At 42.5% G+C, this 24,467-nt stretch overlaps 1 protein-coding gene across 1 annotated transcript in view; it reads left to right on the plus strand.

The window, feature by feature from the left end:
- Positions 1-22,696, plus strand: part of adamts18 (ADAM metallopeptidase with thrombospondin type 1 motif, 18) — a 56,864-nt gene extending 34,168 nt beyond the window's left edge. Inside the window, exons 15-24 of the mRNA XM_053422736.1 lie at positions 348-471; positions 744-988; positions 8,881-9,001; positions 11,734-11,860; positions 17,287-17,491; positions 19,282-19,476; positions 20,735-20,805; positions 20,987-21,152; positions 21,958-22,153; positions 22,581-22,696. Of these exons, the coding sequence (XP_053278711.1) occupies positions 348-471; positions 744-988; positions 8,881-9,001; positions 11,734-11,860; positions 17,287-17,491; positions 19,282-19,476; positions 20,735-20,805; positions 20,987-21,152; positions 21,958-22,153; positions 22,581-22,696 (1,566 nt within the window). The remainder of the gene's footprint in view (positions 1-347; positions 472-743; positions 989-8,880; positions 9,002-11,733; positions 11,861-17,286; positions 17,492-19,281; positions 19,477-20,734; positions 20,806-20,986; positions 21,153-21,957; positions 22,154-22,580) is intronic.
- Positions 22,697-24,467: the final 1,771 nt, after the last annotated feature.

Raw genomic sequence — 24,467 nt, forward strand, 5'->3', positions numbered from 1 at the left:
GCTAAAGTGGGCATTTGTTGAAATCCTGTCAAGTTGTCAAAAGCAGTCATGTTGTTGGTCATACACTCTGTCCTTTAAGGAGTCATTCTTGCCAAGATGTCATCTAATTGCTTGTAGAATGCACAAGGGCCCAAGGAACAAGTCATTTTGTGAACAGAGACGTGAATTCACGTCAGCATTTTAACTGCTGCAGTGGATCGCATGTGACACACCAGATGTCAACAGAGAGGGAACACATTAGTTAATTCCACTGACTACTGGCTACATAATGTGTTCTTACCTGTATATTGGAGCACTGCTGGCATTGATGGTATTTGTCTGTTTTGTATGTGTTTTTGTGTGTGTAGGCAGTGGGCTGTGACCAGACTCTGGGCTCCAAGGCCTCTCTAGATGCCTGCGGAGTCTGTAAGGGAGACAACTCCACTTGCAAGTTCTTCAAGGGACAATACACCCTACAACACAGGGCTAACGGTAATCTTGGTCTTTATCTGTACTGAGTCTGTACATTTCTTCAAACCAAAGGGAGATTTTAAGCAGAAAACAGAATCAAACACTTCTTATGGTCTGATTCACTTCATGCATTTGGGGTAACATACATATACCAGGGGTAAAGCAAGGACAGCGTGTGTGTGTGTGTGATGATCTGTTCCATAAGGTTTGAAGAAATGTCAAGGACAACAGTGATGAGCAAATATCTAAGCAGGATTCAGCCTTGACTTTCCTCCCTTCTTTTTCCCCATCAGAGTATTACTCTATGGTAACCGTTCCAGCTGGAGCACGAAGCATTCACGTTCAGGAAATGGAGGTCTCCACCAGCTACTTGGCCGTGCGCTCCCTCAAAAGGAAGTACTACCTGACCGGGGACTGGACCGTGGACTGGCCAGGAAAGTTCCACTTGGGCGGAACTGTGTTCGACTACCAGCGCTCTTTTAACAAGCCGGAGAGCCTGTATGCTGCTGGACCTACTAATGAGACGCTAGTGTTTGAAGTAAGCCGCCGCTCTCTGGTGACGTCCGTTTGTGGCAATTGACAATGACAGGGTCCCTTTTTTTTTAATGTCTGAACATGACGAGGCTTAGATGAAAAAAGAGGCTTGGGTGGTAGGGCGAACAGGGGTGTTTGTAGCTGTCTGCAATGCTTCTGTGAGGGATTAATTGTGTTGGGTGCTTGGTTACGTCAGGCATGATGTGTGGATGAGTGGGTGGTGTGGGAGGGCATTAGAAACAAACTAAAGGTTTCAAAGATTCAAACAGCCTCTCCTGTGCAGGGCTGTCATCTTTGTTAGGGACCAGGTGAAAAGATTCACATCATATCACAGTCTTAACCGTTTACATTGTTGGTTCACACAGGGGAAACAGTCAGTAGTTTTCAGGGTGTAATATTTCAGAAGAGAGTGAAATCGGTGGATTATCGAGAATTAACTGTGACTATATTTCTAAATCCACAGTAAATATATATTTTTATAATTCAGCATTTATTTGCCAAACCTACTCTACAGACATTGGTTGGAGCTTGCTGTAAACCTTTGTATTGTAAGTCTGTGTTCACACCATCAATCACTTTTGATAGGGCACAATTCTTTTTTCCTAGAAAGTAGTTAATACTTGACCACAACAAAATCTGTAGAGTATTTGATTCTAACGTGATGGACGAAAAACTGAGAAAAAACTAAAAGGAGACAAATAGCCCAGGAGGAAGAAGCGATGCCACACATGTAGAATGCAGAGACCAGGATGTCAAGAGAGCTTTTGGTGATAAGGGCCAACGCCGGTGTCAATGTGCTTTAAAAAAAACAAGTGATTTCCGCAACAGACTTCATACATTATGTCCTGCCTCCGCCTGTGGTGTCAACCCTCACCTGACCCTCACCAGATTTCTGTGTTGTTGTGAATATGTTTCAGTGGAGAATCTCCTGCTGCGTTGTTCATATGTGAAAGGAAAACTCCGCAGAAGGTCCAGAGCCAATTGTGTGAAAATCCTCAGGGGGTCCTGTCTGAAAATGGTTTATGTGACGGCTCAAACTCAAACTGATCTAATAACTAAACAGGACCTCCCTTCGGTCTGTTCCCTCTCTCCTCCTTTATGAAAGAATTGATCATAAAGCTTAATGGCTGGAAAACAGAAACAATTTGTATTAATTCATTTTTTCAATGAAAACACAAGATCTTTGATTATTCAGCTTAATTGGCTCAGTGTTTCTGTAAAGTAAAAGGCAACATCAGCAGAAAACAGTCAGGGTAAGGTAAGTCAAGGCAAGTGGGGAAATACAGTATTTCCATTGTAGTTTGCTTGAACTGACCCTTTAAGAATAACTAGGATTTTGGTGAGAATACTCACACATTAGAGAGAGGGAGATGTGGCACAATTAGACCAAATCAGCCTTTGTGCCACTTTCACTATTCAGATCAGTCTCACATGGCAGAAGCTTGCCCTTTCTTGGTACTGCCAGCCCCAGTGTAAACACAGTCACGTGTTTGTCCATGTACACATATTCAAAGGCATGGCTGTGGCCCCCCTGGCCACTGACCTCAAAAGCGCTTTGTTCCAGCCATGTGATTTGAAGCTAAGAGAGCAAGTAAAATCTCTAAGTCAGCTGGCCTTGAGAGGCACGCATGGAAAGTATATAATCAGATGGCTGCTCAGAGAGAGATGTATTCATATTATAGGTGGAGATTGATGAGCTGATTGTAGTTAGTTTTTTTGCCCCATGTATGTAATCAGTTGCTTCTCAGAAACCAGAAAAGGTTGGAGGTTTGGACAAGTCTTAAAAACAGCAGAATTGGATCCTGGGCAGGTGTATCCTCCTGACAGCAGAACTACTAATCGACAAATAGCTGTGTCAGCGAAAGTATTTATTTTCTCCTGAACTCTGACCTGTAGCCATGGCAACAGAAGTGGAAACCAGGTGACATTTGTTTCATCTCCCTCCATGATGGAGCAAAGTGATAGTCATGTAAAAGCAAGTCCTCCCTCAGTCCCTCGTGCTGCTGAAGTCCTGCGGTCAGAGGAGGAATGATCGGCCCGTAGATCCAGGAGGACTGATATTTCCGACGTTCTTGGCTGGTCACTTTTTTGACCATCAGGAAGTGTTTTTGTAGCTATTTTAGTAAAGAGGCTTTTGTTTGTGGGCAGTTTAGCAACATGTCTTGACTGTAGTTGTCAATTGAACAGTCCATTCTTACGGTGTGTCCTTATGTGCGATGCAGAGATGGAGACTTAACTATCATTTAATATTGTCATGCCCTGAAGAGGTTGTGTGATGTCATTCTTATTCTTTTTAAGCCACTTTTCAAACATTCATCAGATCTTCCCTCAAGGATATGGGGTTGCCAGCCAGTGAAAATTTACACAATGTGTCCAGTGGCAACCTTTTATATCTATTGTAGAAAAATATACATACTTAATCTTATACTACATATTACAGAAGGAAATTCCATTACACCAGGTTTCTTTTTAAAACATGTTTTTAAACATCTGGTGTAGTTTCCATGATTAGTCAATGGCTGATAGTTGAAAAGCATTGATGGGCTGTTGAACTGTAAAATAACACTGAAGCCAGCTCAACCTGCAGGACACAATGTCACAGCCGAGCACATGCACATTATATCGAGCATGTGGCACCATTATTGAAAAGACAATTCCTGAGATATAGGACCATGGCCGTGTCACTGAAAAGAAGTCAGACAAGGAAAGAAACACAAGCTGTGGTTTTCAAGTGCAATGAGGGGATTATAAGTGACAATTTGGGAGCAGGCACTTTAAGTTTTACCTCCAAATGCGGTGGCTCAATCTGTTGATAATCTAAACTATTGGCTTGTATAAAACACGTCTATTTTTTATCCCACTCTTTTTTTTTACCCCATTCCTGTTGTAGCGATGCCACTGTGTTCCAAGATCCAATCACAGTGTTTTCATAACCAGTAGAAACATTGACCCAAACCACACACATCAATCCTAAATTCTAATAGGGATGAATTATCCTTTAAAGAGAGGATTGTGCTTAACCTCACAGGGTTCCTCGTGCTCGTCTGGGTGTCCAAGTCATACATCTGTCCGGCAGAGGACTCAGCTGTGGCATGCTGCTGATCTGCAGATGACACGGCCTATAATCTCTATAAGTATGTCCTGTAATTACAAAAAGGAGAACGAGGTTGATAGAAAGACGGGGAGAGAGAGACAGAGGGGGGGGGGGAGAGAGAGAGAGGGAGAGAGAGAGAGAGAGAAGGGGGAGGAGAGCAAGATTAAAAGATTAAGAATTCTGCAATTGAACTCTTTGGATGTGAGAAGTTAAGGCCAGGCCAGTGGGATTTCAACTAAATGAAAAGAGGCAAATGGAGCTTTTTTTCCCTTCCTTTACTTAACTGCTGATCTTCATCTGTTTCACACATTCTACTTAACTGGCGCTGTCACAGAGGGGAAGAGAGAGAGAGAGAGAGAGAGAGAGAGAGAGAGAGAGAGAGAGAGAGAGAGAGAGAGAGAGAGAGAGAGAGAGAGAGAGAGAGAGAGAGAGAGAGAGAGAGAGAGAGAGAGAGCACAGAAGGGGAGGGTACACGCACTGATCACTCCCAGACCCTTACTCAGCTTGAAACACTCAAACAAAAACAAATGTTGAGGAGTGTGAGCGTAAACTGTGACAAGGTGTTCACATCTGCACAGCTGCTCTGCTGGTTGGGGTGGGGGGGAGCAGTTCACAGGAGCAGGAGGTCAGAGCAGACACACTGCTGTCTCTGGAGGTCTCAGCCGACACCAAGGAGGATTATTCCCACTGGATTGGCCTCCTTGTGAGGCAGTGTCTTGCTAGTCAAGGGCAAAGCATTATGGGTCAACATGAGTAGTTGGTGTCTGCAACATTGTAAATCCATCATTATCTCAACTGACCCGATGAGTGGTGTGTCGACTGAGTTGTGAAAACTAAGATACTCTGTGGTCTGAAGTGTATTTTAGGCGATTGAGTGGTGCAGCTGTCTTTCTTACCACACTCCTGTTTTTTTTTTTTTTTTTCATAAATACACAAATATAAAAAATCTGACTAGTGCGACTTTTTGGTCAAAAGACAGCGTAAAAGTCTGTTTCATCTGCTCCTGAAGGTCGTCAGAAGCTAACCATTATTAAATATTCACAAAATATTCTAATCAGCAGCCTGACTTGAAATGTAATCTACTCAGTCACATTTCTATGGGGCTGGGCAATATAAACCAAAAGAATGTAAAATATGTAGATTTTCACAACAGTCGATATCGGTAAGTATCACAATAAATATAATATTATGATTTCTTTTGAAGTTTAAAGACTGATTTTAGCTCCGGATTGAAGGTTGTGGTTGTAAACTCGTCTTTATGAGCGGGGAAGGACAAACACTTGATAAACTCCATAACATTTTACAATCCTGAGGTCAATCAATTATGTGCATACTATTCACTGTGCATATGCATTATAATGACATATATACTGTGCGTTTATATATATTGAACTTTTACAAATATATCCATTGATTTCACAATGATGGATTATTCCCAGCTGCATAATATCTAATCACATTCAATCCGCTGTTCATTGCTTACATTATATTCTGATGCTCCAGCCTGTTGCTGTTGATTCATCGAGAGCAGAGCTTCGACTGCCAAATCTAAGTGTAACCATTTGCTATCAAAGGTCACTCCTTTGACGTTGAGTGTGTCTGACTGAACCTTTGGCCGACTACGATTGTAACTCTATCCAAAAGAGTTTCTACGTGACTAACATTGAGGAACTATTGAACTATTGCACAATGGACAAAAACACTTCAGCACCCTCGGCCCTCTGTCCTTTTGCCACTCAAGCTCTGGCCAAGTGATATGGATTCTCAGACCATGATCGAGCTATGAAAAAAATGCTTCAGCAATAAATCCTAACTTGCACAAGAAAAAAAAGCCAAATGTGTGTTTTCATGTCCAGATCAGATGTGAAGTATGATCTAATATTAAACTGCATTGACATTTACTTTCAGAGGTCACTGTTGCACTCATTCTCCACTAACTGTTTCCACTGACAGTAGTTTGTGTCGTCTTCTCAGATGAGGCTAATTTCTTTTCTAGCTGTGGAGCGTAGGTTGATTTTTATGTGGTGTGAGCCCGACTAATATCAAGGAAGTTTGTTGGTGCTGTTGCTGGTTTTATCTGACTACAGGGGAATGATAAGGCCAGTGCAAGCTCCATAAAGTCACTGTTGATATTTAAGTGATTGCAGGAGGATGTGGGATTTTGGTTTGCAACATGCATAGGTAGGTTATTCTTTCCCGCTCTTAATAGTTTTTGTGCGTCTGCTGCACTTGTACCAGACTATAGAAGTGGAGAGGGGACAGGGTTGTACACGTACAAAATTATTGTTTGAAAGTCTCTGTCTGTCCTGGCAGATGGTGTTCAGGCTGTGGTTGCTTGGGTTTAGGGTTCCATTGTGGATGGCTTAGGTAAGGGAGCTCAGTTATTTAAAAGCTTCAAGGCTTCAAGGTTGTGTGGGTCCTCTATTCAACAGAAAAAAGAGGCTGAATGTTGTTTTTAAAACTGCTGGTGTGCACACCACTGGATGTTTTTTGGCAAAGGAGAAGGAACTTTGAGAGTAAGAGTTGGTTTCCTTGGATAAACATAAAGTCCTGGGGTGGTTAGTGGTGGCAGTTGTTTCGTGGCAGTGGGATTGGGTTTGGCTGATGTGGGTGGGTGGGTGGCAGCAAAAAAAGGAAGCGTGGGTGTAAAAGTGTTGTTGGACCCTGCAGTTTGGTAGAGACCACAGTTTTGTCATTGTTGGCAAGACATATAGCTCGAAGGGGACATTGTCTGAGACACTGAAGACAAAACCATGATTTTACTTTTGGCTTAGTGCCAAGAGCACGTTGGCAATGTGGCGGAGATGGAGAGAAGTGGCCTGGTGCCGCTAAAATGGACAGCATGGATGTTTGAGTTGGATGTTTTATGAGTGAGCCCTTGTTTTGTTAGCATCATCGACATGGACGCACACACGAGCAAAATTGTGTTCCACCGACACAATTGGTGGCAGTAATGTGACAAGAAATGTTGCACTATCTTAACAAAAGCACTTAAGAAGAGTGCGAGCTAGCACTCATGGATATAAACATTTGGAATCTCAAGCATTTGCTGGATTTTGTATGTCAATCCTGCAGGTTAGAGAATAAACAAGCATTTCTACCACACTGGCATGCACCTGTCCTTCTTTACCTCTATAATCCTCCCTCATACCTCTCACTCAGGGGAGTCATGTCTTGCACTTTGAAGCCCCCATTTTACCCTCTCCTGCTAAGCATCTCTCACTTCACCTCGACTGACCATACACATGAAACAGTTAACAAGCAGTGCAAAGTGACTGGTCCAGTCATTAGAGGTACCCCGGGCCTGTTGTATGTGGATTGAGCCCAGAGGTTGCTTGGCTTCCCAAAGACGGAGGGTTGATGGCAGAATCCTTGGTACTGAAGGATAAACCCAAAGAAAATACACTTGTCAAAGCTCATTAGTTCAGATGCTGATAGACTGGTATGCTTGTCAGGTGTTGGAATGGATGTTGACTGTTGGACTAAATATAATTTACCTAATGGATTGAGGATTTATAACCACCTAAACTGAATTAAATTTAGGTAGGATGTGAAAGAGACAGTTACTGAAGACAACATCAGTGCAAGGTTTTGAAATGTTTTATACTGACACACCATGAGCCGACTATGTAAATGAGCCTTCCTCCCCGAATTCTCACAGGGTTGTTTTAATGAAAGCCTGATGCTTCTCTTGTAATGGGCATGTCTGCTGTCATTCATCCATTTGTCTGTGCTTGACTTGGATATCCAAATAAATCTCCTGCACTGAAAACGTTACTCAGAATCACCAGCCAGTATAAAGGATGTGGTGTCAAGGAGCCAGTTTGGAAGATAAATTGGAACAAAGCGCTGCTGAAAGTCTTCTGGTTAGTAGGCTCAATGGCTCAGTGGGAGCCTGATGGTTGAATGAGGCCGCCACACTGTGAATGGTCTTACCTTTCTTCTGCTCTTTTTACTCACTTCTGCCTTGTACATTTTTGTTGATACATTGTGGACCTACTGTGTAGATTCATGGAGTCCATCCAATGACTGAATGGCTCAGAGAGGGTATACATCCAACTGTATGTGGTCCCGACAGTGTGGCAGACTTTTTACTATCCAGGATTAGGGACACACGAGACTAGAGCTGAAAAGGTTCCTCAGACTGCCCTCTAGAATATTGCACAAGGAATGTGTCATTGTTTCCTGTAAATAATGACAACACTAGTAAGAGTAAATTGTCAAACAAATGCAGATTTATCAATGCTGATATCTTTTGCAGATAGCTGGGACAATAAGAGAGAATAAGTTCACGGACAACCACCAGTTAGTTGCTCTCTAGCAAAAGCCTTGTTAAGTGTTATTGTTGACCATTGATAAGTCCTAGAGAATCTATTGATTGATGTTTGAACATGCAATTCTCTTGTATCTTTCTTCTGGGGACTTTGGGGGAGGAATATGTGACTCATGTGACTTGCTTGGGCAGCCAAGTAAAAAGTGATGACTGGACTCCCAGTTTATGGTGAACATTTGAATATGTGATGCTTTACATTACATTACATGTCATTTAGCTGACGCTTTTGTCCAAAGCGACTTACATTTTTAGTACACTCAACATTTATGAGGGGCCATTTAGGGGTTCAGTATCTTGCCAAGGGCACTTAGGCATGCAGATGGGAAAGAGTGGGATTCAAACCGGCAACCTTCTTGTTGCAGAACACCCACTCTATCACCTAGGCCACGCTCTCCCCTGCATTAATTAAGCTTAAAATAAGAAATACGAATGTGACACCTTTCTGACTGACTGTGTCCTTGCCTGACAGATCCTCCTGCAGGGGAAGAACCCAGGTGTGGTGTGGGAGTACACTCTGCCTCGCACCGAGAGGAAACCTGACTACAGCTGGGGTGTGGTGCGCTCGGACTGCTCTGCTCCGTGCGCTGGAGGTGAGACTTTGTTTGAATGTCGGCCAATACAAGTTTGTTCGATTGTCTGTACGTTTTTCGTATATCAACTGAACTTTTGCTTGAAATTAAGTGGAGATTGCTAATTTCAATATAGTATTTACAGTAGATATAAATTTAAGGTATGAGGCAAACTAGCGACATTAGGCATAATGGGGCATAACCTTAATTTAAAAAAATGTCCAGTCTATGGTATGTGGATTGATGCTGCTTTTGATTGAATTGAATAACAACAAATGTTTCTGTACAGTAATTGCTGTTCCATCATCACAGTATTTAAAATACAGCTTAATACCTCAAAATAACTTTGCTGCACAAAAGTGTAAGGAACAGAAACGGTGTGGTTATCTCTTTCAACTTAAGCAAGTGTGGCTAATTCAAATATCAGACAACTCAACTGTAGAAGTCATAAGATCACAGTGCAGTTCAAACTGCTTAACTTGCCATTGTGTGATCAGTAGTCTTGCAGTCGTCCATACTACACGACTGACTAGTAACCCCCCGACCAGTGTGGCTGGGCTCCAAACTACTATTTGATCCCAAAAGCATCACAATTAACTTCTTACACTCATCGGCCACTAAAAATCGTGTAGTGTAAACAGTCTTAACAAGTTTACTACCTACAGCATAAATATAAGTTGATCTGTTGGGCTTTAATTGGAATTTTATAATCAAGCAACTCCAGTCGGTGTTGCTAATAAGAAATAAGATAGTAAATATAGTCCGATTTACCATCACAACACATCTGGTCTTCAAACAGGTTGACATTGGAATATCATCAGTGCATGTGTACAAGCCTGAATGTCTTCCTGGAGAGACAGTCTTAGAATGTACTGTTCATCACAACACCCAAATGTAATTTGGTTAACTATTCTCTTTGACAGCAGGGTTTTCACTCCAGCTTCATTTAGACATTTAGATCAGGTATAAACACTAGATGACCAACATGGCCTTCTACCATTTCATCAAGTTAAATTCACAGTCTTTCAATCTGTCTCCGTCCGAAAAATAGAACCCATTGTTTCAAAAACTACAAAGTGGTTGATCCACCACAGTAGTAAACTGTGTGCGTGACAGACAGTAGAACAGTAACAGTGAGTGGTCAGATAAACTATAAGACCGATAGAAGCGTGCATGTTCATGTCAGTGGATGTGATTCAATCTGTTTCTTTGTGTGTGTGTGTGTGTTTTGTATTGTATTGTACATGTCCCTCTGCTACTGTGTGTTCAGGAAGTGTGTGTTGAGGCTAATGAAAAGCACCTTTGTCACCTGAGAACTTCAGACTGTGTTCATCCCAAAAGACTCTCAGCAGCCCCGTCTGTGTGTCTGTTCCTTTTCAACAATGTCTTCATTGAGTTTTCATTATACAGACGTCAGCATTATCATGTTGCAAGTTTACACACTCTCATACTCATTCTCTCTTTAAATCTCCCTTATGTTTAGAGCCAAATTTTAACATAAAACACATGACAAGATCAATCAATGGTACCTCTAACAAAGTAAAGATAAACATAAACAAAAGCTGACATCATTGCAACGACTTTACAAATCATGCCTCCACCCCCTCTGGGCTTTACCACCACTTTGGTTCTTTAAGTGGGTTTGTCCTCAGTTGTCCTCCTGGTGAAGATCTCCCTGCACAATTTATTCAATTATTAAATGTTTTCCAGATTCACTTGTAAACATCCCATTTGTTTGTGTTGTTAGTTTCTCTATTGACATGCCCTACACCATATTTCTGATCCAAGCACAGTTATGTTTGGTTACAGTTTAAAGCTGTCATTTGTTATGTCTGTTATTTACCAAAATGAAAACATTTGTGATTCATTGTTTCTTTGCAATATCATCTTGGAGTTTGGTTAAACAACTGAATGTCCTCATTTTGTGTCACCCCTTTATATAATGCATTAAAGTTCCTTGGGGTTCACAACATTGAAAACATAATAACAGAAATAGTAGTTATATTAATTCAGTTTAACAGATTACATACTCTCAGGCCACATCGACCAATTATATTGAAGTAGTTTTAAATTAGTGCTGGCTGTTTGTGTCTGAGCCTCCTCACAGGCTATGTTCCAATTCTTATTTAATATGTCCCCTTTAAATATACCCTCCATGTTTCCAGTGTAGATACTGAGGATTCATTTAAACCTAATGTTAGCCAATGGCATTATAAATTATACAATCATCCCCTTAGTACTGCAATCCTTGATAATAATTTCTTCCACAGGTTTAATTGCAGGAATTAGCAGAGACTAGTTATGCAAAGAATAAATAAAACTCCTCCATTGAAGACATTATAAGACATTTACATTTTGGGATGTTATACAGTATATGTACAGAGAGAGAGAGATGTCCTCAAAAGTCATTTGAACCTCTTCTTTATAAAGACATACTTTAGTGAGACCATTATTTGTTCATAGCTGGAATTCAGCATCCATTTTCCTGCTTTAAATGAAATTAATATAAATTAAATAAATTTGACCAAATTGCTAAAATGAGTTAGAACTAGACACTTCTTATTCCATTTATGTGTTTGTGTTCTGACAAGTCACCAAATTCCACCCAAGCTTGTTTCATGACAGACAAACGGACTGAGCACAGCGATTTTGAGCCCTGACATTTACTAAATGTAACTGAATATTAAAATAGACTGAATCAACTAAATCAACTCTGTCTCTCTCTGTCTCTTTGTCATCCATTCTTCAATCAGGTCGTATCTCCACTAAGGCGATCTGTCTGCAGGACCAGAAAGTTCAGGTCAACTCCACCATGTGTAATCCACTCTCCAGACCAACACTGGGCTCCCACCTCTGCAACACACAGCCCTGCCCTTCATAGTAAGTGCTGCTGGAGTGTGTGTGTGTGTGTGTGTTTGTATGTGTGTGTGTGTGTGTGTGGGTCAGGACATCTGTGGCGTGTATGTTTATGTTGCCAAATTTCCAGGCACTGTTTATATTATAGGCATTCGCACGTGCGAACACAGACACACGCACACACACACACACACACACACACACACACACACACACACACACACACACACACACACACACACACACACACACACACACACACAACGTGGTTTAGCAGTCTGGAGACTGCCTGTGGTCCATTTGCTGTGGCCAGCCACCACTCAGCTCTGCCTGTGTTCTACTTGCTCCTCTCTTCTTTGCTCGCTCTCTAATTTCTCATCTTTCTTTCCTTTTTCCTTTTTGAGAAAACACAAGAAAATGACCCATGTTAATAACAGTGCATAGAACGACATTTTTTATTATTTGTAACTTTAGTTAGGTACACCTATTTTAAACACCATTCACTTTTTCAAAGGACTATCAGCCTTATGCTCTCAGCTCTAGATTAAGCGGAGGTCAGAAAGCAATGCTCACTGCCGTTATTAGCATAAGTAGTATTTAATTTAGAATGACATGTAAATGGCATTATAAGTTTACAGTGCACATGTGAGGGATGTGTGTTGGCAACCCTACACCCTTTAGACAGGGGTGTAGGAAGCAAAGCAGCAAAAATGTGTATAGTTGTGATTAATTCTTTAATGCAATGAAAATGGGGTGAAACGTCTTCATCGACAGCTGAGTGGTAGGGAGTGACAAAAGGAGAGTGTGTAACGGTAAGACCTCGATATTGCACTTTAATCCCCAAAACACTATTCTCAATCTTTATATGGACGTCTGTTATTGTCACAGTGAGCGTGTAAGCATGCTGATGTTAGCATTTGGCAAAAAATGTAGTTCTCTACTTTGGTTGGAGGTTATGGTCAAAACATTTCTTAGATGGGTGGAGTTCTGTTTTTGGAATATGGACTTTCGACCTCTATTTCTAAAATCTGTGTCTCTGTGTCTCATGTCTGAGCCAAGATGATCTCTAAAGGCCTACGCCCATTACTGTACATCACATTTTTGACTTTTGCATGATGGACCAAATCGTTTTTTTTACATTATAGGTAGGGAAAGTGAAATTGTATTCGACAACTATGTCATGGACAATTATGGAAGATAGAAATGTAATTTGATGTGCCTCACAAATACATTATACATTTTTTTTCATAACTACATATTTTGACAAATTTATTTGAAGTAGATATAGGCCCTCTCTTGACCCAGGGCCCAGGAAAGGTTGCCCTCGCCTGGAATCCCAGACGTAAAGTTCGACAAACTGGTTGACTGTTTTGTCCTGAAGTAAATACAGGAGGATGTTTCCAGGTCTGCAGTGGATCTTTCACTCAAGCGAACACTTGAGAATAAGCAAGGAGAGAGAAAAACAAAGAAAGACAAGGCCGAAGGGAATGAGGGAGACATCAGAGCCAACTCAGCGTGATTGTTGCTTTCTGTGAATATCATCCCTCTCGTATATTTTCAGCCAAACGCTGCAGGACTTGCAGCAAAAAACGTGTTTTAACTCGGTTGTCTAGAAATGCCATTAAGTACAACGTCTAAAGGAGACTTGAGCATTCAGGCCATTGCAGAAAGCGAAGGAGGAAACCAGGCTGAAGTGCAGCAGAGTCACAAGTTGCAATGACACTGAATAAATGGCCCCTCTCCTATATAGGCCTTTGGCTGAGGGAACTGGAGCCAACTGGATTTACAGCGCTGCTCCAAAGAACAGGCAGGGAACTGTGTGGGGTTCAGTCAGAGTGTACACACACACACATACATGGCAGCATGCACATTTACAGCTCATATCCACACAAGTTTTTTTTATGTATGATGGTGTTATACTCAAACCTTGAGGTAAAAATATAAACACAAGAAGCTTATATCTGATGTTAATGAATTTGTCATTCTCGTCCAGCATCAGCCAAGCTGCAACAAGTCCAGACCAAACTTTGTCCGGTGTTGGACAAGCCAGACAACTATCGGTTACGCCTCCAACGTAAAGCCTCTGTTTCTCACCAAGTTTCCCACCACCCGAGAGGGCATTTCCTGCCCCTACTCTCGGGCATACCATTTCTCTTATCTCGCCGAAAGGTATTAAACAGCCTCGTTGCATGTCCTGAAATCCCCCCTCCTTTTCTGAGTGAAGGAAGTGGTATAGTCCAGATAAATAGCATCAGGTTGTTCATCCAGGGAAATAAAGCTGTGTGTTTATTACTCAATAGCTGACACCGTTTCTCAGCTTCTTATGTGTACAAGCCAATTCATGGGCTCTGCACAGGAAGACAGTTGAGTCGGTTGAGCGGCATTGAAAGCTTTAATGACAGCATTAAGACCTCCGGGATGTATGGGCACGCATTCATTCAAGAGCCCAGCAGAGAAGAGAAAAATCGACAATGAGGCGGGAGTGTGTGCGTGCGTGTGTGTGTGTGTGTGCGTGTGTGTGTGCGTGCGTGTGTGTGTGTGTGTGTGTGAGGGGGGAATGTGAAAATGCCTGCTTATCTCTGCAGCGTGTATCTCGGGTGCTGACAGGCCTGTCCATGTTTTATTGCGCAGAGACGGCGAGATTCCCACAGGGCCCGGCCAGTCTAGCCATGCAGAGGCAGTCAAACCCCCCCTCCTTCACTCCCATCTACCCCCTCATGCTTTAGACCCGTTTTAAACTGTCACTCAACACATTGGTGTCTGTCTGTAGCGTTGAAGCACTTCCTGAGCATAAAACAGGGATGCAAGGAGAATTTGAAGGCGTCAGCTCAATCCTCCAGCTCAGCTTGCAGTCAGAAGTCATATTTCATAGAAGTTTGTGTCCTGTCTTGCTTTGTCCACTTCCCAGCCCCCATCACCAGTTTCTACAACCTCTCTATCTACCTCCTCTGGAGATCCATCTCTGCTGTTTGAAGTTACTTAGCTGTTTCTCGTGGCAGCGGCCATCTGTAGACTCGCTTACCACAGGCTGGTGATTTCTCTGTGTGTCAACACGCAGCAGCATAGACGGACACTAGCGAGGCACATTGTACCTCTGCCAGAGAAGATGAGCAGAAAAAGAGAGTCAAAGGAAGTGTGCAGACGATGCTGACCAGAGCCTGTATTTATTAGAGAGTCAAACTGAAGAATGCTCTAAAGAGCCAACTTGCAAGTCAAATATTTCTTTGCTAAAAGTGAAGAATGAGATGTATTTATAATGTGACTTCTACTCACAGCAAAGTTAAACAGCAGCTCTTGAATGACCACATGAAGAAAACGATGTGGTAACGACATGGTAAATACATATGTAACTTTTGTCACATTCATTTTATATTTATATTAAATATGTATATTCCCAACATAACAATTTATACTTGTGGTAAAATATACTCAGGTGGAAACAAAGCAAAGGAAAGTGATTCTGCTGCTGGTAGATGGGATCAGAGAAATGCTTGAGTACCACATTGGCAACAGCACAGCAGGAACTAAAGTTTGCAAATCAAACCATCGTTTGCACTGTTGGCACAAAGTCAAACGAAATCAATATTTTTTTTAAAAGAGAGCTAATGGCATTGTAGACAGCAACAGCTTCAACACTTTAACGACACAATTCTGAATTACACATATTTGGAGGACACATTGCTGAGTAGCATGTTTCAGACAGTGTTTGCTCGCCTCTGTTTCTGTTCTGCAAACTACTGGAACCGACTGAGCAGAGCCGACGAGGCCTCTCATGTATGTTAAAAAGAAGATCTTAAGTTTGGTTTTACAAGTATCTGTCTCAGAAATCTAACATTTCACTTGCAGCAGTTTAATAAATACCGGCCCAGGTTTACATTTGAACTATTAACAGGCCTTTTCAGAGCAGATGTCTTGAATTGTCACAGTAAGACATCATGGAATACCAACAATGTAAAGAAGGAAGGAATATAACTTTATTGGAAAAGAAAAAAGAGAGAAGGGCTGAGTACAGATGGTAAAGTTCACCAAACTCCACCAATTTTAAAAAGGATTTGTAAAAATAATCATTTTGGGTTCTGTAAAATTACTCCAGAAAAACCTACAATCACTAAGGAATATTAGTTTAAGATTAGATGGAGCTTTCCAGAGCCTCTCCTGCAGAATTGCAACCTTCCACCTCAAAATATTTCAGTTATTGAAACCTTTAAGAGATACAAATTACAGCTGGGTCAGTGGTGGTTTGCAGCAAAGCAGAGTGGCACTTCAGCCACTTTCCCCTAATGATATATTGTTATTTATAAGCCTGGGCAAAAAAAAAGAAGCAAACAGTCCCAGAGCCAAAAATCCCAAACCGAGGCTTTCAGGTCCCGATGGTTCACATCTTTCCCTCTTCCCAAATTGCAGTTTTGTCTGCGGCATTTGAAGGAGAATGAAAGCATTTTTCTTCCCCTGCAGCAGGTCGGGCAGGCGTGGAGGAATGGTCTTTGCGGTGGCATGTCGTCCCAGAATTGGACTGAGCCATCTGCCCATCTCTCCACGTCCCTCTTCTAAGCCTGTGGTTGTCAAACCACTCATTTGCTGTAATCTCCCCCCAGTCAGAGACGATGCCAAGACAGAAGCTATTTTCGAAAGCAGCAGTAGGCTTTCATCAGTGGCAAAGCAGGATTTCAGAGACACGTAGGGAGAGGAGAGGTAAAAGTACGATGAACTAAAAGGATCCACAGGAGAAATAAAAGCATGAACAGGTGAAAAACGTAAAAAAAGAGGAATGAAGTGGACAGAAGAGAAAACTGAAAGATTGTGTACCACATCTGTCTGTGGCCTTATTTCATGTTGTATATTGCGGTTGGCTCTGTAGCCCTGGGACCACTGTAATGGAGAGCTGTTTATACAACATGGTTTCCGTGTTTACTTTCAGATACGAATAGTACTGAGAGAGATGGATGGATATGGGTATATATATTTCAGCGTGTGTATTTTCTTTGTATGGCGTTAAATACCACTTTGACCAATGACTAAGATCAATATGTGAAAATATTGTGCGTATTTTAAAAGTTACAGGTCCAGGTTTTAATAAAGCAGAAAGGGCAGAGCCCAGAGCGCTCACTATTTGGAGCTTTAAATGACACTCAAGTGATGTTGATGGCACTCACTGGTAATTTAGGGTGAAATTGTGTTTTTGTGTGCGTGAGATTGTTTGGACCTAAAAGAAGTGCAGCAGATTAGAGTTGGGACCCGGGGTTGGCTCGTCTGATCAGGAGCTCCGTCATGAGGCTGGTTTCCCGATGACAGAGCTCCACATGGTGCATGAATAATACCAATTCAGCATTTTATTCAACCACTCACCCCTACCATTTTTTATATTGATACTATCTGATGCAAGCACTCCAGGTTTCTTTTAGTCTCCTCACTCAACATCTCTCTCTCTTTCTCTCTCTTTCTCTGCACAGCTGGGCGACCGGCGACTGGGGCTCCTGCAGTCGCTCGTGCGGAGGAGGCCAGCAGACCAGGACCCTGCGCTGCCTGAGGAAGGTCACCTACCAGAGGGAGGAGGTGGTGGCTCACTCCCTCTGCCCCGTCATTTCCCCGGCCCAAGTCCAGCCCTGCCACACCCAGGCCTGTCCGCCCGAGTGGAGCACGGGATCTTGGTCACAGGTGGGTTTGCAGAAGAGTTTGAAATACGGAAAATGTGAGCATGGTAAAAAACATTATCTAAAAACACCAGCATTTTGACATTGTTATTCAGAGCATGATACCGGGCTGATGTAGAGCCTCACAGTGCCTGTACAGCACTGAGGCTGCGAATCCCAGTCTTGCTATATTTTTCAAACTTTCAGCTTTAACTTTCAGAGATAAATCTGTCTGCAGGCTGGCAGAGTTTAGAAGAGTGTGAGAACACAGTGTAAATCCACAGGAGGGATAAAATGTAAATGTGCAGACTCTGAACAGAAAATACTTTCAGGCTTAAGTCAGTCATGACAATTCAGCTACATACACTATCAAAGTGTGATACTGCACTGATGCAATGTGATTGACCTGTTGTTATTAATAGTCATTTTAAGATCTCACCTGACTTAATAAATAAAATATTATGTGACTCAGAATTGTAGGAAAAACATAAGAAAATCGGTTTTAATCAGTCTGTGTCAACACACACACACACACACACACACACACACACACACACACACACACACACACACACACACACACACACACACACACACACACGCTGAGTTTCTTTTGCACGCTATGCAAAACGTTTCACTCAAGCTAAAATAAACGCTCTGCTGCCCTCTGTTGGACACATGGGGAAAATAATGACTTGCCATCAAGTACTCTGTGCCTTCTGCTGGTTGCTGAAAAACTCTTTGTCGCCATTCCAATAACATCCCTTGTCTTTTCCCTTAACTTTCTATTTTAAAGTTATTGCATTTTAATTTGTGCAGTTAAATCAGAATTGATTAAAACTAATCACAAAACAGCCACACAAAAGTGGTCTTGGCTTGGTTCAACTCAACTCTTAATTTGTCAAATGTTAATTTGCAGTTTTTAAAGTGTGTCCTGCATGAAAACATGAAACATAATCATTTTAAGTGTCATGTTTATTTTTAATTGAGTCTGTCTTGAAGTTTCGGACCTTTCCCTATGTGTCCCACAGTGCGCTAGGCTTTTATTTCCTCACTCTCCTGGACACCATATTAACAGCTTGGCAGCAGATTACATCTTTTGTCAAAGTTTGATTAGCTGGTGTGACCTGCCCAGTCCGGACACTCAGCCATCATTTGTTAGGGCGCTCGTGTTGCACCGCCACTCCGAGTTCAGCCGGCGGTCACTCAGAGACGAGGCCAGTCTGCGTGAAAAAGGTCAATCGGACCTTTCAATGACAAAAGGACAATAGGGGATTTGTGTATCTAAATGGATATGCACAGATGTGTATGTGTCGGGTGCCTAATAAATTACTGTAATGTTGTTGCATAAACTGCAGTGGTGGCCGTGGTCGTCAGTCCCAGCGGAGCAGTGGGACTCGGCCGTCCGCCTCTGAACGGTTCACGTGGAGTTTACAGCAGCCATGTCTCCGTTGGTGGAGACTGTGATGGGCCAGGGTCACATTCATCGCCCAGTTATTGGTTTATTGTATTTGATGTTAGACCATAATGGACCGTCGTCAAACCACTGACCTTCTGTTTGCTTGTCCACCATGTGGTGAATTGCAAATGCATTGACAGTGCCAAGGATTTAACCTCTGTTTATATGGCCTGCTGCTTAAACGTGGTGAGAGCTGAAGGTTAAAACAATCATAAGTTTCAGAGTGTGTGTGTGGGAAATTGATGATCATTAAACAGTTGCTTATTGAATCACTAAACTCCTGATGATGCAATCATCTTTGCCTCTGCCCTTTACTCCACGCTGACTTCTTTTACTTCCTCTTCCTCCACTCACAGTGCTCCAAGACCTGTGGCCGTGGACTGAGGAAGCGCAGTGTGTTCTGCAGCAGCACCGACCCCGGGGCCAAAGCGGTGGTGGTGCCCGACAGCATGTGCAGACAGCACCACAGACCCAAATCCCAAGAGACCTGCGTCCTGCGGCGCTGCCCCAAAAACGAAAGGCTGCAGTGGATACCCACTCCCTGGGGAGAGGTAAGGAACAAAGAGACACGAGGCTCAGGGAGAAGCAGCATCACAAGTGAAATGTCTGCTTTCCAGTTGAACAATTTCAAGGCAAGCTCCGCACTAAAGCACTCGCTGTGTGGGGAAAGTAAAAGGTGATGCACTTTATGTTGCATGGAGAGGAAGACATGACATAAAAACTGTCTGGGAAGTGGAGGAGGTCGGTCAGGGGAAAAGGAATAACTGAAAGTGGATGCTTAATAAAGAACAGTATATTTTTCATATAATAATTTGTGGAATAGTGATAATTTAAAATGTTTCATGCTGCATTAGTCAAATCAATTCATGACAATTTTTGTAATTAATTATTAGGCAAACTAATCAAAACTGGATTAGTAGACATACAAGGACTGAGACGGACACGTGGAGACACATACAGCTGAGCTGCAAAGCCAGGGGCCAGCTGGCACTTTAAGTTTAGAGTTTGAGTTTTGTTTTGTATTTATAAAATCAAGCTGAAACCTGATGTTTGTCTCTGGCTAATGTGGTAAGAGCCCCGTGGCATGGTGAACTGACACAAATGTATTGCCTGTTAAATTTCTGTTTATTTCCCTGTTATATATGACAAACTATATGCTCAGTTTTTTCCGTCTAACATTGAAGGTTACTTATGTTAACAAAATAATTTACATTATTATTTAAATATGTAAATTTGTTGTTAATACTAGACATTTCTAGTTTAGTGACAAAACAAACTAAAACTGTTTTAACAACAAGAAAGGTTTATTGTTAAATGGACTAATTTGGAAAATAATAATAATTGAAATATTTCACCTTATATTTAAGCTGCAGGTCAATCTGCTCTCCATTATATTTAATTTAGTTTTGCTTTGTTTGTTTTCTGCTGTGATTCCGAAACATTGTCAGTCATCCCCTTATGCATGGTTGGTCTCAGTACTCAGTTTCCAAGACAATGTTAGAAAGATACAACACAGTCAAGATGGTTCCCAGAATGCTGATGTGATTTGGATGGAGAGAAGACCCCAGACACGATGACACATCAAATATAATTACTGAGAAAATACTCAGTTGAGCACTTTGTGTTTTGGCTCTTTTTCTACAGTGACCTTGTGGTGTCTGCTGCTATGAGCATCCCTCTGCATCTCACACACACACACGCACACACATACACACACACACACACACACACACACACACACACACACACACAAATTCTCAGAGAGTTCATTTTCTAAAACTGTTCCCCCCTGCCTGTGCTGTTTTTCAGTGCTCCAGGTCTTGTGGCTCAGGCATCCAGAAGAGAGAGCTTCGCTGCGGGGAGAGAGACTCCCAGGGAGGGTATGTGCCTTCAGCTGCACACCGAGACATCCCTCACACTTTAATAGATCTGTGCACAAGCTCAGGACCCCACTGGGTCACCTGTGTAGTATATCCCCCCCGAGTCAGAACTTCAGTGTCTTCAAAATTAGCTCTGTCGGCAAAGTCATGTTGAACAGGCACCCTGCTCTCTCCTGCACAGGTATGCAGAGTTCCCCGTACGCAGGTGCAGGAGCATGGCCAAGCCTTTGGTGGATCTCCAGCAGGGCTGCAACCGAGGTCCATGCCCAGAGCTCCCTCGGGTCGTCCCTGGCAGAACAACCTCCAACGCTGTGGTGTTAGGCTGGTACCCTTCTCCCTGGCAGCAGGTACACTTGCTCATGCTTTGATGCAAAAAACAAACTACATGACAGACTTGTGACACACTTATGGATGTAATGGTAGCGTGTGTATATTTTCTTTCTTTTAAATAATCCTTAATCCATTATAACTTTACTAATCCTCTTGCACTCACATACATTTTTCAATCATAGCTTAATAAATTAGTTACGGCAGACGTGAGAGGTGAAGCAACTACAACTAAGGGGGAGGAGCCTTGAGGTTATCCAGGTTTCTGAAATCAGGATGAGCTCTTGCTGGTTACCAGTTTCCTCCAATGATTCATCTGTTGCTAATACAGTATTGTAGATGTAAACCTTGACTGGCGTCGCTGTAGTGAATGAGCCTCAGTTGCCATTGAAAGCTGCGTTCTGTGACGAAGCCTCTTGGGGCCGGTTGTGGTGTAGTTTGTGTGTTACTTCATCTATGGCGTAAAAAGTCTTAGGGGCCACCTCATGTAGCACAGTGTCTCATTCTGCTTGATGTGGAGCCTGTGATCGCTGTATGTTTCCACCAGAGAGAGATATGTCATGACAGCTCACTGGAGGGCAAGAACATGCTGGATGGGATGTTTGTTTTATTCATTTCTTCTTTATCTCTGTATGGACTTTTCCCTCCACCGATTCCGCTCTCTCCTCTGCTCCTTTTATAACTCTTTTCCCTCCCTGCGCTTCAACATTTTGATCTCCTCCTCCTATTTATATCCCCGCGCTCCTTCTCATTTCTCTCTCCGTCTCATCCTGCCTTCCCTTCACATTTCTGACTCTCTGCTGTTTCCTCCTGCCTCTGCCTCAGTGCTCCGTGTCCTGTGGCGGAGGGGTTCAGACTCGATCCATCCAGTGTCTCCGGCAAGGTCGTCCCGCAGCTGGCTGCCTGCCCCACCAGAGGCCTGTCACTTCTAGGGCGTGCAACACACACTTCTGCCCAGCCGCCCCCCCGGCTCCGGCACAGCGCCCCGGCTGGATGACAGCTGCCGAACCGACACTGAAAGGTAAATTCCTCAGAGCGAAGAAACAAATTCATTAAGTTTAATTTACTTGTGACCGAAGAAGAGTAACAAGGAAAACCTTTTCTGGTTCCAGCTTCTCAAATGTTATTTTTAGCTTCTTTTCTTTACTTGCTTTATATCCTAATAAAGTGAACTCCGAGTGGCAACGCTCAGTCATTGGAAAAAACAATCTAGATGTCACTCGGTTGTGGGAAATTGACCCTTTCTCACTACTTCCTGACATTTTTGGCTAAACAATGAACAGCTCTCCGTACTTTAAAGTGCTTTGAGTGGTCATCAAGGTTAGAAACATGCTTTATAAATACAGACATCTACCATTTAACAATCAAATAACAAATCCAAAAATGTAATTAAAGGTCCACAAAATGTAGTTGTTATTAAATTCTTTTCCTGTTTTCTTTCTCTGCAGAGGAACACTGTGTGGATCATTTCAGCTGGTGCCACTTGGTTCCGCAGCACGGCGTCTGTAACCACAGGTTCTACGGACAGCAGTGCTGCAGGTCCTGCTCCAGCAAGAGGCCGTAGAGCTCCGGTGCATCTGAGTCTGTGGCCAACGAGCCTCTGAAGGACACTGTACTCCAGAGGTGGTTCGGGGTGCGAAGACACAGAACTGTGGGTTTTCTTCCTGGAGTACTTGACTAATGGATTTTGGGGGGAAAATAGCAAATAAAACCGAGTCAGTGGACTTTTCTTGAAAGAAGGCAATGTGTCTGCTGATGCTCATCTGCCAAAGCAGTGTCATTGAGTGATTGATCACGTTGAGACTGGAAAGACAAATCACCGAGCATCTGAAGACTTGCTGATGTTGTTGTTATGGAAACCTCTGAATTTACAAGCCATCCAGAGAAGAGGAAAGGACAATAGCGTTCTCAGCTTGCTTGTATACTTTATGTTGTATGTTTTAAAGGCGGTCTCGCGCGCCCTTATTTAAATTATTATGGTTCCTAATATATGATTTACAATTTGTCTGATGTACAGTGGATCTGTGACATGTTATTTCTATGTTTGGATTTACTCTAGGATTGTGTCAGTCACCCTTGAATCCACGTCATGAGGTTTGATGTGAGGTGTCAGTAATCCACGGTCAGAATTTGTCCTCCTCCTTCACGTTGGCTCCCCGCTCGTCTGTTCGCTGCTGCTGAATCAAAGACAGATTCTCTCCTGTGCATTCCATTCATGTAAACACCATGAAAACATGCCTGTGTGTGTGTGTGTGTGTGTACGTTAAACATTATACTCAGTCTCTCTGTAACTGGTCGTTTTTATTTCTCCTGTATCGTTATGTTAATACAACTTGAAGATTCTATTTGTCTTCTCCCTTTATTCCCCGCGCTCTCTCTATCGATTACAGCCGCATTAAGGAGGTGAACAGAAGCTGCCTGCAGGCCTGGGGGAGAGGAGAGGAGGGCTGAGGGGACAGAATATATATTTGAATCACGCTGGATGATAATGAGAAGGGCTCCACCACAGAGAATTGTCGCACATCCTGCAACTCCCTTCACTTTTGAGTGTTTTAGTGTCTCTGAGCAAATTCGTTTGGATTTACTGCCCATGGCCTTACTGTTTTGATTCATTACCACTGTCCTGATCTGGGTTGTCAGTTGAGAAAATACAATTGTCACTGATTTCTAACTGAATGAAAAAAATCGGCATATTAGGGGACTAATATTTATGATCCAAATAAAGGATCTGGATCTTGTGAATTTGAATGTGGTATGATAAGGGGACTGTTGGGCCTTGGCAGAGGATGCACTGTCCTGAGGGACATTCTAGTTGATACTTGAGTTCAAATCAGCACTGACTTCTTTCAACTTCTTTGAGTAAATGTATTCCAACTGCGACTTAAGCTATGACTTCATCTGTTCCAGTATTTCAACTAATTTAAATGTCTCAAATTCAAACTGTGTGCTGCGAACTCATGTTAATCTTTCACTTTTTTTTCCATCTGGATTATATCCACTAATGTTTTTCTGGAGGAAATGCTTTTCCCTTTTCAGTGGTTGGGAATGAAAACTTTTCCTGCCGAAAAACCAAAACGGGGAACTGCAGATTGATGTGGATTATACTCATTGAATAAATTTTGGTAATAATCTTTTTTTTACAGAGCACTTTTGATGTTTTTACGACAGTGTTTTCCTTTATGCTCAACTGTTTCCCCCTCCCCATGAACAAAGGGGACGTTTCAATGTTTGATGGCCTCTGTCTGTCTCACCGCTCAGTGGAGATCGGCATCACCATCGCCCTCTTCGGCAACTTCAGACACTCGATAACTTTTTTGCCCCCTCAAAACTTCCAT

Source organism: Pleuronectes platessa, chromosome 1 (genome assembly GCF_947347685.1).
Source record: "Pleuronectes platessa chromosome 1, fPlePla1.1, whole genome shotgun sequence".
Lineage (NCBI taxonomy): Eukaryota > Metazoa > Chordata > Actinopteri > Pleuronectiformes > Pleuronectidae > Pleuronectes > Pleuronectes platessa.